The sequence below is a fragment of the Arvicola amphibius genome, chromosome 11 (assembly GCF_903992535.2).
Source record: "Arvicola amphibius chromosome 11, mArvAmp1.2, whole genome shotgun sequence".
In the NCBI taxonomy this organism is placed as follows: domain Eukaryota; kingdom Metazoa; phylum Chordata; class Mammalia; order Rodentia; family Cricetidae; genus Arvicola; species Arvicola amphibius.
In genome coordinates this window covers 46,460,898-46,474,811 of record NC_052057.2, presented here as the reverse complement: position 1 = coordinate 46,474,811, position 13,914 = coordinate 46,460,898, and the positions used below count along the sequence as shown (strand labels likewise).

Genomic DNA, 13,914 nt, shown 5'->3' with positions numbered 1-13,914 from the left:
CTCTTTCTCTCTCTCTCTCTCACACACACACACTCTTTACATATGTATATAAAAACATATGTATATACATACATACACACATCTTTCTCTCCCCACACTCTTACATACATATATATGTATATATATATATATACACACATACACAAATCTCTCTCACACACAAACACATATATACATACATACACGTCTTTCTCACATATGTACATATATATACACACACATATATACATACAAACATCTCTCTCACATACTGTTACATACACACACCTTTCTCACACTTACATTATATATATATATACATACACACATCTTTCACACATACATATACATACACACACACATATATATATACATACATCTCTCTGACACACACACACACCACACTCATACATACACATGCATTGCTTTTCTTATCCCTGTCTTTTATTTCACATATCTTTTTAAATGATTCTTTTTTATTCTCTTTGCTGGAACAAATTTTCTGATAATAATTTCAAAGATGACCATTTTTGTATTAATTTCAACTATGAACTTGACACAACCCAAAGTAATTCTGATGGTGTCTCAACTAAGGGATAGCCTGGATCTTACTGGGCTGTAGGCATATTTGTAGGGTGTGTGTGTGTATGTGTGTGTGAGAAGGGAGGGAGAGAGAAGGAAAAAAAGGGAGAGAGAGAGAGAGAGAGAGAGAGAGAGAGAGAGAGAGAGTGAGTGATTGGTGTGAGAGGGCTCAGGCCAGTGTGAGTGGCACAATTCCTAGGCAGTTGATCTGGGCTGTATAAGAAAGTTAAGCAAGCAAGCCAGAGGAAACCAGGCAGTTGTCAGCATTCCTCCAGGATCTGGGCTTGATCTCCCTTAGTGATGGACCTGTTACCTGGAAGTATAAGATAAAGCAAATCCTTCCCTCTCCAAGTTGCTTTTCGTCAGGGTGTTTATCCTGGCAAGTAAAAACAAAGCTGAAAGAGCTAGGCCTCTGAACCGTATCCTTCTGAAGATGTCCACCACTGTCCTGTCCTCCCCAACAAGGGTTAGAGTTAGATAGGACCTTCCACTCGAGAGCATCTCCCTTAAAACCTCCTTGCTGGTAAGAAGTAGACAGCCGAGCTAGCGTGTTCTGTATAGCTTCCATGCTCTGAAATTCTACAATGATGTGTTTGAGTGTGATATTTTGTTGTGCTTTTTGTTGGGTACCAAATGAGAATTTTCAAACAAAAGCTACTGGAACAACTTCTACCATGATTTTTTGTTCTTTACTTCCTTCCATATATTACAGATCTCCTGTTAGACGCATAGTGGGACTTCTGCATGTACTTTCATGTTCCTTAAGTTTCCTGCCGTTGCAAGAACAACAAAACCAAACAAAACCAAATGAACAAACAACCTGGCCTGGCCTGATCTTCTAGCGTATAAGTTTGCCCTTCCATTAGAGTTAGTATAACATGGTGATGCAGAACCTGATTTCAAATCCTGGCTCAGCTACTTATGACTGTGTTGCTCTGGATAAAATTAAACCTTTCTGTTCTTCTGTTAGTCTCATGTAAAATAAATATGCTAATAATATTGACTACTTTGTTAGGCAATAAATATTAAATATGTAAATACATTAATGTTTTCTTAGTCCATTTTAACTACTAAAATAAAAATGCCTCAAAGTAATTATTTTTAGGTACAACAAAAGTTTATTTCTATGTCCAAGACCAAGGTACTAGCATTTGAGTCGGTTAAAACATCTCCACAGAGAGGACACCTTGTGTCCTCAAGGGCATAAGGGCACTCCTTTCATTCACAAGGTATAATGATACTTCATTTGTAGTTTAATAAAGCTTGTCTGAAGTTCAGAGAGTAAAGCAGCTGCACTGACCAGCCTTACAGACCAGGCAGTGGAGACACAAACCTTTATTCCCAGTAGCCATGCAGACCAGGCAGTGTGGACACACACCTTTATTCCCAGTAGCTGCCCTAGTTTGCCATAGAAATTGGTCGGTGGTGGTGCACGCCTTTAATCATTGCCCTAGAGAGGAATATAAGATGGAAGGAGGCAGCTCTCAGTCACAGTCTCATTCTGAGATTCCTGGAGGCAGGATCGCCATTTCAGACTGAGGTAGGGGTAAGAGCCAGTGGCTGACTGCTTTGATTTTCTGGCCTTCAGGTTAAACCCCAGTTCCTGTTTCTGAGTTTTTACTAATGTGCTACATCAGGGGCTTGGCCTTCACGTTCTCAGCACTTTCCAGGGGCACTGCATCTTCATACCATCACTGCTGAGTTCATGCTGCAACATTTAATAGTAAGAGCTCCACAAATATTCAGACCACAGCCAAAGCTTAGAAGAATATGCATGATATTTATGATTGATTATACTGATAATAAAATTATCTTAATTCATATAATTGTATTGACAATTTCTATGTTTTTATCTCAATATATTCTTTTAAACATTTGTGTGTGTATGTATGTGCGTGCACTCGTGCATGTGAAGGGCAGAGGTCAACTCTGGATGCATTTCTCAATCACTCGCCACCTTAATCTCTGAGACAGGGTCTCTCACTAGGCCAGCAACCATGCCCAGTGCTTAAGCCAAGGGAAGGATGTGTACCGCTGAGTCTCCAACTATCACCATATACCTAAAATAATCTTTTTTTTTTCGAGACAGGATTTCTCTTTGTAACAGCCCTAGCTGTTCTGGAACTATCTCTGTAAAACAGGCTGGCCTCGAACTCACAGATCCACCTGCCTCTGCCTCCTGAGTGCTGGGGTTAGAGGCGTGTGCCAGTACCACTTGGTTCTATCTAAAATGATCTTACTGTTGACTGCCTACAAGCTTGTTTGTCTCTGAGATGTGGAGGATTTGTGTGCTACAGGATCTCAGGGACTAATACCGCTTTTACACAGAATGAATCAATGAATCAATGATGTCCCTTGGTTACTCACCACAATAATCATGCCTGTTCACATAGCCTCCAACAGCCCAAATCTCAGCCATGCAGTTTGCTACTCCATGGCCATCCAGCCTTGCTGACTTAGGCCATCTAGACAGTGCTCAGGAAAGTGGCCAGTTGATGCTTCTTGTATTAGAATCTTAAGGTATGTTTAAAAATATTTTTTCTGATCTAGACATGGTGGCTCAACACTCGTGAGGATCAACAGTTCAAGGTTGTCCTCAGCTATGTAGTGATTTAGGAGAAAGCCCAGGCTCCATCTGCCACCCTATAAATGCTATTGTTATTTCTGATTTCCATGTTGTGATTTGAGTTGGCACATAGATTTGTTATTAAATAACGCTGAACATGATGTGAAGAAGATGTCCTCCTTTGACTTGTCTCTCTTAGAAATACTTTCGAGATACAAGAATATTTCAAATATATGTAAACCTACCACAAACAATGTAATGAATGCCCATAACTTGCAATCTATATTTAACAATTCCAAACATTTAACAATATTTGCTTCAACTTTTACAAACAAAGCAAACCCCTTCGTGCCTCCTTGTCTTCCACCTTTTCCTCTTCTTCCTCCTCACTGACCAGTTGGCTTGTACCCTTCCCGCCTGTGCCTGTGTTATCACATACTTACTCCATAGATAAACAGCAGACAGGTGTGTTTCCTGCCCCCCAACAGAGGCCCGAATGGTCTCCGCTCCCCAGTCCTAGATCCTGTCAGGAATAAAATGCCACCTTGGTCAAATCCTGAATGCCCATGCTACTTCCCATTCTCTCTTTCCTGTCAGTTACCATCATGTGTCTAAAATAATCTTAGTTGCTAGCCTCTTGCTCCATGCTTCTTGTCTGCCTTTGTGAGGCTGGGCTTTCATATCCCCTGGAGGTTTTCTGGAAGAAACTCAGAGTCTGGAGAAACCTATTGTCAAACCAACTGCAGTGGTAGAGATTTCATTTCCATTATGTTTATTTGAATGATTTCCTCTCCATAAGGGTGGGTATATCTAGTGTTGTGGAGTACTCACCGGAGAAGACTGCTTGGGCATGGGTTTAAGCCAATAGAAAGTCTTTATTAGCCAGCCAGCAACTCTACTGGGTGTTCAGGATCCCAGTGCACCCCTAGCCTTTCTCAGAGGGAGCTTTTTAAGCACAAAAACCATGTCGTGGGTTGACAAACTTCAGTTAGCAAGAACAGTTAGCCAGAAGCAGAACTACAAAAGCCCCAAAGCAAGCACATTTAGAGACTATCACAGAACTATGGACTTTGATGGATTAGGCCTTTATTGTAGTTTTGGCAGGTAGTGTGGTCTACATGCTATGTTTTGCAGCCTGAATGGAACTTCATCATGGAGTTAGTTATGTCAAGGTCTGGGGCCTACCAAGGTCTGGGACCCTATTAGATCTAGACTTCTTTTTATAGTAGCGTCTTGTGTGTGTTTTTTTTTTTAAATTAGACAAAAACAAAAGAGTTATTTATAAGAGCACAGATAGTATTCAGAAAGAAAGAAATCAGGGTGTTGTGCTGAACAGTCGAAATCTGATACACCTGCCCTAAAGAAGAGAGTTTGATGCTTCTTAACAGGGCGTGCGAAGCTCCCCCTGGTCCTACCTTGGCTCTGCCCTGCTCCCAGGAGGTACCACTTTTCAGGGCAGCTGCTTCCCTTACTCTCTAGGGTACATTTCTTTGAAGCTGTTTTCTGGAGCCATCACTCCTGCCTAAGCCTGGCTCTCTGGCGTCCTCTGGCTCAGAGGTGGGGCTTCCTCTGTAGCAATCACAGTAGTGTGTGCTATTCTGAACCAATTCTAGACCCCAAAGTAGAACGTTGTGCCAGTTATTAGGGTCAGGGGAGAAGACCATTCTGCGATGTTTCACTTAACTCTATACTTTTCAGGGAAAAGGTGTTTATCTTCTATTTGCGAGTTCGAAGTTTTAAAAACCATCCTGCTTACAAATCTCAGTACCTAATCTAGAATTATTTTCTTTTACCTGGAGACATGCTAGCCTGCTGCCTAAATGAAGGGCGAGCATAAAAAAGATGACACACGAAGGGAAGCAATAGTGCTGGGGAAAGGTGGCTTTGGTGCCTCTCCTTCACAGTGATTTAAGGCACCCATTACGTGAGCTGAATGACTTCATTAGGAATTTCAAATAGAGCCCTTTAAATATTTTAAAACATTAAAAATACTCAGCATAACTTTTATCGGCCCAGCTCCCAGACCACTGCTGGCACTTGCATGTTGTGGGAACTGCGCTCTAGTGTCAGGGACCTTTCTACAAAGCATGATTCTCGAGAGAGAATTTAGGCCCTAACAGTCCAGCAAGCACTAAGGGCATTAACATGGGCTCGGTCCTTCATCAGCCTGACATATTCTGAAGCTCATATTTAGTTTACAAGTCATGATTTAAGAAGTAGCAGGGGCCCAGGCGTTGGTATACACTTGTAATCTGAGTACTTGAGTGTTTGCAGGGGGTGAGTTCAAGGCCATCCTCAGCTCCACAGTGAGTTAGAAGTCACCCTGAAGTCAATGAGGTCCTGTCTCATAACCAAACCAAGCTAACCAACCAATAAAATAAAAGAACCTCTACCCCACCCTAAAGAAAACAAAACAAAAAGCAAAGTAAAAACCAAAACCCGCAGTGCACTTGGCCTCTTGTTTCAAATGTGGAAAAGAACACTCTCAGAGCTGTTGATGGATTGAAGGGAATGGGCAGAGTTCAGAATTAATGTTTTCTTTAAATGTATTTTTCGTGGCCAAACCAGGAGAGAAAGGTCCACACGGGGGTTGGGGATTGACTCTTTTGATAACAGAAAGTCCTGTTACCACTGCAAGCACGCAGCTTTTGAGTGAAAAAAGCCGACGAAATCAAATCGCTCTCATGTCACGTCTTATTATCCCTGAGCCAAACTTTCTCATCAATCTGTGTGGGTCACCGGGGAAAAGCCGCAGAGAAGGAAACGCTGCCTTCGGCGGCAGTGTGTCGCCCAATTAATGTCGGTCTGGGAGTCACCTGAAGCCTTCGAGCTACTGCACCCAGGGAGCAAGCCTCGCTTTTCAATTCGGTCATTTCCATGGGGAATTGCGGCACGCGCAGGTCCTGGGTGTGGCGATGTCGAGACGGAGCTCACATCTCCGGGCTTTCCACCTTCTGGCCAATCTACAAGGCTAAGATACTACGGATAATCCGGGCCTGCCTTCCTGCAACTCGGGGACCGCGAATGACCGCGACCCCGTGACCACTGCCCAGTGCCAAAGCCAGGCTGCGTGTTTCGCGCGTGTGAGCTTCTCCCCAACCCGCTCTGCGCCGGGAGGCGGATCCCCTTCCCTGTGCACAAGTCCTTATATGCACCGGTTGCACCGGCCCGCCTTTACTCCAGCCCCACAAATAATTAATGGGGGAGGAAGGACGCTGCTGTCTTTTCCCGCTGCCTCTCCTCACCAGCCTTTTCACCATTAGAGCATCTCAATCCAGTCAAGAAATTCCAAGATGCGATCGAAGAGCCATTTTGGTGCATTGCACAAATTGAACACGTTAAAAAATAGCCTTCGGGTTCCTTCACAGCGAGGTTCAAAATAGTCTCTTCCGATTCAGTACTATTAACCCGCAAAAGCTGGGGCGGAAAGGGTGCGCGCCCCTCCCCCTCCCTGGTTAGTGCAGAGGGACCCGGTCAGGAAGCGCGGCCTCTCCCCAGTCGGAGACCACGCCTCCGCCCCCCCCCACTCCTCCCAGGAAGCGGTGATAGACAGTTCTGTGTGGTTCTCCACCCCCACCCCCCCAGCTGAGTGGAGGAGTTGATATGTCTCATTATAACAGCCAATGCAGCCGCCATCCACGCACAAGCAAAGAAGCATGTCCCATTTAAATACACCCACGCAGCCCCAGCGCCCTTAGCCGATCAGGGCGCGCAGCCCACACGCACCGCGGCTCCGGGCTTGGAGGTCCGCGCAGGTCGGGCTCCGGGAACCCGCGGATCGACGCTCACGGAAGATCGGAATCCGACTCTGGTTGGGGGCCCGGGTGGGCGGGGGAGGCTGGGCCCCGGGCCTCTCTGGCGGACAGCCGCATGAAGACGCGAGCGAAATAGACCAGGGTGGACTTGCCAAGGCAGACTCTTCGGGCTGGTTTGGTCCATTTCTCCCGCGAAGAGTCGACATGGCGAGCGACTCCCCAGCTCGCAGCCTGGATGAAATCGATCTCTCCGCCCTGAGGGTGAGCTAAACGTGTTTTTTTCTTTCTTTCTAATGGTCTGAGGCTGGGCGAGGGAACGTTCCCTAGCTTCCTGTTCTGATTCCGGGGCAGCTGATGGGGTCCTAAGCTGAGCCTCTATCCCTACAGCAGAGGCTGGGCTGCCCTTGTACTGCTTGGCTCTTCCCGAGGCTCCGCAAGGAAGCTGGTGGAGCTTATGTCAGTTTCATCTTCGGTCGGTGTAAGATAATTGCATGAAAGGCGTGTGTGTGTGTGTGTGTGTGTGTGTGTGTGTGTGTGTGTGCGTGCGTGCGTGCACCCGAGCAACCGTCTCCTGCCAAGGCGCGAGACCCGACTGCTCCTTGCTGCAAAAAAGAATCTCTTCAAGAATAAAGGCACTGGTCCCTCAGGTTTGCCAGCTACCTGCAAGATGCCATCGTGAGTCTAGCTGTCCCCACCAGCCGACCCTGCGGCTCCAAGAGGGCAGTAATTGCTCTTCCGGGCTGGTCTGGTAGATGGCAACTGACTCCCCTCCCGGGTTCTGCCTCCGGTGCGGGGGCTCAGGCTAGGCGCTTCCCTAAACGCCAGGCTACACTCACCTTTATCTACGGTTTGAACTCAACCCTGCCCATGCCTTTCTAACTCGGTGACTGTGACCTTTCAGTTTTATGGCTGAACTTCAGCAGGTGAAAGGGACGCCTTAGCTGCTTCTCCTCACCACACCGGAACTCCCTGGAGAGACTGTGTGTGTGTGCGCGCGCGCGCGCGTGTGTGTGTGTGTGTGTGTGTTTCCCGGGTCTGTGACCAGTCCTTTGTAGAACACCTTCCCTTCCCCCAGCTCTGCCGCTCTGCCTTTACCTTCTCCCGAAACATCTCAGACGTCGTTTCTATTGTATTGAATAAGACTTTACTGATCTAGAATCCATTTTGCTGTTGTTTGGAGATCATACTGCCAGGAATCCCTTTGCAGCCTCGACGCTTCCCCACCCCCACCCCTAATCCCAGCACACTCCTTCGGGGAAGGGAGCCTAGGGCTCTTGCCATTTTAATTAGATGCTGCCTGCCAGGAAGGGGGTAAGAAGGGGTGGTGGCGGTGGCAGCAGCGGGGATCTGAGAAAGATTGAACACCAATCTCAGTACTAGTTTCTTCCTCTCCCGAACTAAAAATAAAAATAAAGAACAAGTGCATCTGCTTGATGCCCGGAGGGTAGCTGAGACTGAAGGATGGTGTCACTATCACCAACTGCCAGTATGGATGGAAGGCCAGTGGTCCTCCGGAACACACTGTTGGGCTGATGCTAAATCTCGGGGACATTTACCTGTGTTTCCTGCTCTTACCTCTTTCTCCACAGACATTTTAAAAAGCTAGTTACCTGTCGATTGAAGTGATACTTTTCTTCGGGTTCTGTGAGCCTCTTTGCCACCCGCCCACACCTTGACTCCTTGGCCCTTTCCTTATCTTTTGGTCCAGGGAGGTGAGGATTCAGAGAGGCTCAGGTTGAGTGCTGACTGCCCTTTGAAACGGGCTGCAGCGATAGTGGAGCAGCAAAGACTCATTCATGCCTGATTACAGTAAGCCGTCTGTTCCTCTAGTGCCCAAAGGCCACATCAGGAACCAGTGGGCAGCTGAGTGTGGGGGTTGGGAACAGAGAGGGCGCTTAGGACAAGTGGATGTATGACTCCCTTTTACCCACTGCCTGCGCTTCTGCTCTGCTTGGAGCTGGGAGTTGCTGAGGGTGAGTTGACCAGGCGAACCAGTGGCCCCAGACTTGAGGAAGGAGGAGTGGCTAAGAGGTAGCAACCTGAACAATGAGCCAGGCTTGTGATTTAGCTGAGCCAGAATCTTAGCATCATTCTCCCTGACGTGATTTTTAAGTTGGGGTGGGGGAGAACCTGTCATCACAGCTACTCGATTCCCACTCAGGGAGACCTGTGCCCTGTAACCTGTATTTGGAACAGATAACATTGCATGATTCACTGGGATTGCTCTTTGTCACCCAGGAAGCTCAATGAGTTCTCTGCCGGCACTGGGGTATGCAAAGAGCTAGGGCAACAGCTACTCCCAGGGCCTGTGGAGTTGCTGGCTGGAAGACTTATGCAGATGGGCAGACAGTTGTACTCAGCAGGCCTGGACGCTTCAGGCAGTCTTGTGGTGGGTGAGGCGTGCAGGTAGGTTTCTCTCCCAGGGCTAGTGGGTGGGCTGCACCAACCAGAGCATAGATGGTGGCTGGCTCCCCAGATTTGGAGATTGCTGGTTCCTAAGCTTGCAGTAAAGCCCAAAAGCGAGCACCTCCTGAGAAAAAGCCTGACCCCTGAGATGCAGGCAAGGTCAGTGAATCAGCCTGCCAGTCCCTCTGTGATTCTGTGGCTCTTTAATGTACACAATCAATGCTCTTTGTAAACCCTGGGCTTGGTGGTTAAAAGCAGCTCCTGTATAGAGAGGCCTTTCTCCTTCTGACTTTGGGGGCTCATTGTTCTTAGCCAGTGATCCCAGACTGGGCCCCGTCTAAAATTCCCCCAAATAGGAACAATGCTTAATTCAAACCAGAGCAGCCAGCATCAGTCCCTATCGTTTAAATTGTGCAAGGTTTGGGTGGTTTTTGTTGTTGTTGTTGTTTGTTTGTTTTGTTTCGTGCGTGTGAAATGAAGTGGGGTCTCTCATTAGAAACCAGATCATCAGAATTCAATGTATTGAATCCTCATCTCAGAGCTTGTGAAGCTCAGCTAGAACTCGGGTGTTGAGTTGGGTGCTGTTTCATAGCCGGAAGCTAGAAGAGATCTGGAGAACACTGGCCCATTCCCCTCGTGTATCCTTTGGGAGACTGAAGCCCAGAGAGGTGAAATGTGTTGCCCAAGGTCACACAGCCAAAGAGGAGATAAAAATAGCTGACGGAGACAACCCATGGTTCCCGACTCCTCTGTCTTCCCAGGCGTATTATCTATAGTTGAAAAGAAAATCAATGAAGTGTTTTCTGCTTGGGGCGGGTAAGGGGGCAAGAGAAGTCATTTGATCAGGGTCAAGAAATATTTTTTTCTTAAAAGTGGAAAACCTGCTAGAAGCAGAGAACTTATCAATGCGAATGACCAGAGCTATTAGGCACCTTTGGAATTTATCTGTCTAGCCTTCTTCCATCCCTTCTTTGCAGGCAAATGGCAATCTAAATCACGCAGGACAGATGGCTGTCCTGCATGGACAGCTTCTCTCAGTAGCCCGTCTCCATCTGAACATGTCCCAAGGGGTCCATCCAGACACACACATTACTCTGTGTGTGAGCTTTCTGGCCTCCATGCCTGCTTTGTGCAGTGGCTTAGATGCAGATACTACATATAGTATTATGGACATAAACTCTACCTATGTGAGTGTATGAAAATGTATATATACACACACACGGACTACTGCAAACATTCCCCTTATTCAGACCTGGGCTTGAGTCATGCCCGCTTCCAACATTCCTGTATTAGAAGATGAAATTATCCACCATGATGCTCTGTTGCCTATGAGGGGAGTTCAACCCTGAAAGCTTTTTGGAGATTACTATGTTTCTGAACTGGAGCACATGGGCTCTCTTCAGCTTGGCCCACGGTGTCAGCTATTCAAGATCAGGGCACTGATCCCATACTTTCAGCTTGGGGCAGGACTCAGGCATACTTCTCTACTTGAACAAAATTAGACAAAATTGAGCCCACCTTTCTCCACCCCTCCATGATTGTCGGGCCTAGCCATTCTCTCTCCTCTTTCTCTTCTCCTCCCCATATGTGTGTGATGTATAAGCATACGTAAGTTGATATATGCATGTGTACAGGTGTCATGCATGTGTGTGTGTTTGCATGTGATCGGAAAGGCCAGAGGTTGAGGTCAGGTGACATCCTCTATTTTTCTGTACCTTCTTTTTTTTAAATTAAATTATTTTTTATATTCATGTATGCCTGTGAACAATGTGCCTTCTGGTACCCCGCAGAGGCCAAAAGTGGGTGTCTGATCCCCTGGAACTGGAGTTACAGATGGTTGTGAGTTGTCATATGAGAACTGAACCCAGGTCCTCTGAAAGTACATTTCCTCAGGCCCCCTCTGCTCTCACTAGACCTGGAACCCACTGATGGAGCAATGCTAGCTTGTCACAAAGTCACAGGAATCTTCCTGTTTCTACTCTACCACCATTTCCATCACTGCCACAGACAGCTTTTTAGTGTGTGGCTGCTGGGGATCCAAACTCAGGTCATTATGCTTGTGTGGGAAGCACCTAACCAACCGAACCGCCTCTCCAGTCCCTAGCCAGTTTCCTCTCCATCAAAGCCCAGACTGAAAAATTAATCTCATTCAGAAAGCTTGCATGCGTGTCTTGACTGCAGTCTTCACGCCTGTGTTACTAGGCGTGTGAGGTTTACTTCTTGCCTCCTCATAAGAGTCAAGGGCCATAGAGTCATTTGAATTTAGATGCCTCATTAATTAAAAAATGATTGGATGGGTGAATGAATGGGTGAGTGTATGCATGAATGAATGCGTGAGTGAATGAGGGGGAGTGGTCACAAGCTTCTGGATTTTCTGTGCATATCCCATAAGTTCTGTGATTTGGGTTATGCCACTTAGGTATCACAGGACAAAGATGGAATATCAACCATTTGTCTTTATTACCCTGGATTCTAAAATCAAATACTTTAGGGCAGAGTATTTAAGTCACAAAAAAACATACAAATATGTCATTAGCTAGAATTTTATGGGTAACTCAAGCTCACCAACATTTGATCCCAGTGAATGCACCTAGTAGAAAATGCAGAAGGATATTTTTTGTTTGTTTTTGGTTTTTGAGACAGGTTGTTAAGAAACATCCAACAATAGTGTGGAACTCATTTTGTAGCCTATACTGGTCTTAACTTCGAATACTCTGCCTTAGCCTCCTGAGTGCTGGGATTACAGGTGTGTGCCACTATGTCTGGTTTAGAACGCACATCTTTTGAGTGTATGTAAGTGCACATGTATCCGTGCCTGTGGGGGCCAGAGGTTGTTATCAGGTTTTATCCTCAGTGTTCTTCATTGAAGGTGCATTCAATAGCATTGAGACAGACTAGCTCATGTGCTCATGTAGCCTTGTACACATCTCTCAGGTCCTCGGTTGAGCTTGGTTCTAGGATAGACATCCATTCCAGAGGAGAAAGGACACCCAGAAGCCTTTTAAAGATTACTATGTTTCTAGACTAGTATCAGTCATTGGCCTTATGTATGAAAACAATTTCTTTTACTTGTCTTTTTTCCTATTCTGTGTGGATGACCCATTATTTAAATGCAAACACCTTTACTATGTCATATCTTTTCATAGTTTTTCTTTTGCAGAGGGGATGGAGTGGAGTGGACACTTAAAAAATGATACTCTAATAGCCCAGTGCTTAAAAGCTGGCCAGGGGTCTCTTGAGTCTTAGAGAATTCTTGAAACATTATTAATTCATTACCCCAGAGCACTTAATTAAATTTGGTCTAAAATAGGATTTTTGTAAAGTTGCATGGATTGAGAACAGTATCTTAAGATGGCAGGGGCACAGCAGTTTCCCTCTCGATGAGTTTGTTGTTCTCCCAAGACGTTGAAAGGTATCTTCTTTGCAACAACACGGCCTCCTAATAAAATAGAGTGCAGCAAGGGCTGGAGAGATGGCTCCGCTGTGGAGAGCACTGGCTGCTCTTCCAGAGTATCTGAGTTCAATCCCCAGCACCCACATGGCAGCTTATGACTGTTTGTAACTCTAGTTCCAGGGGACCTGACACCCTTACACGGACATGCCGGCAGTTGAAACTCCAATGGATCTAAAAGAAAAGAAAAAGGGGGTGCAGCAATAGTTAGCAGAATATCAGTGGAAAATCAAACATTTTTAATATTCATTAGTAACAGGATTAATCTTTAATACAATGTCTAATACAAGTCTTGATCTTGCTGTTTGCATAATTATCTTCTTAGAAGGTTATGGTTTATTTCATCGAAGAAAGCATTTCAGATGCTTTGTCTTTATCAGGCATCCTTCTCATGCCCTTATCTCTAAGGCTCTTGGAAAGCTTGTAATTTTGAGTCTTGCTGCTTGGCCCTTTCTTCCTTCTGCTCTGGGATGAATTCATGCCCTTACTGCTTTGACGCCATTCTCCTTTGGGTGAGAGCAGCCTTCCTGGGCTGCTGTGATGGAATCCTGGTGGCCATGCCCACCTGGATACAGCCATTCGCTATGCTTCTGACAGAATTTGGGATACACGGAGTCTGAGAGCTGCTTGAATGTCACATTGCTGCTTCCATCCTGGGGGTGAGGAGGCAGGTGAAGTTCTCTTAGGAGGAAATCTAAGTTAGTTTGTTAGCAGTATGATGAGAATTTCAAGAAAATCTTCATGATATTAGCTACTTAAATGTTCTTCTGCGTGTATAAATGTGAGGTCTCTATGAGAACAGTTAGAGAAACTGGAGGATGGTTTCTTCCACTTTGATTGGAAGTTTGCTGCCTTCAGAAAGAGATAATGCCCCTATCTCTTCCTACTTACCCAGACTGAGATCAGCTGTCCCAAGATACCCTGAATTCGGAAAACATACTTTCCTTCACTCCAAGTATAAATATTCTGAATATCTATTGTTGAGTCCGCTTGTGTCTACTCTTCTCTGTAGCTTCTGTAATAACTCTTCCCTGGGCAACACTCATGAGAAGACCCACTTCCCATGTCTCCACCCCCGGCCTTCCTCTGACTAGCCCCTTCATGGTAGCCACATCTGTTTTTTAAAGTGTGTTTTCTTTCTGGTCATCGCTTTTTACCAGGCCTTCCTTGGCTTT

The 13,914-nt window shown here is 45.9% G+C and overlaps 1 protein-coding gene across 3 annotated transcripts in view; it reads left to right on the top strand.

Moving 5' to 3' along the window:
* Nucleotides 1–6,773: 6,773 nt before the first annotated feature.
* The window catches only part of Tnik (TRAF2 and NCK interacting kinase), a 400,877-nt gene continuing 393,736 nt past the window's right edge, over nt 6,774–13,914 (top strand). For all 3 annotated transcript variants that reach the window (XM_038348394.1, XM_038348395.1, XM_038348393.1), the window contains exon 1: nt 6,774–7,143. In XM_038348394.1, the coding sequence (XP_038204322.1) occupies nt 7,087–7,143 (57 nt within the window). In that variant the 5' untranslated portion in view covers nt 6,774–7,086. The remainder of the gene's footprint in view (nt 7,144–13,914) is intronic.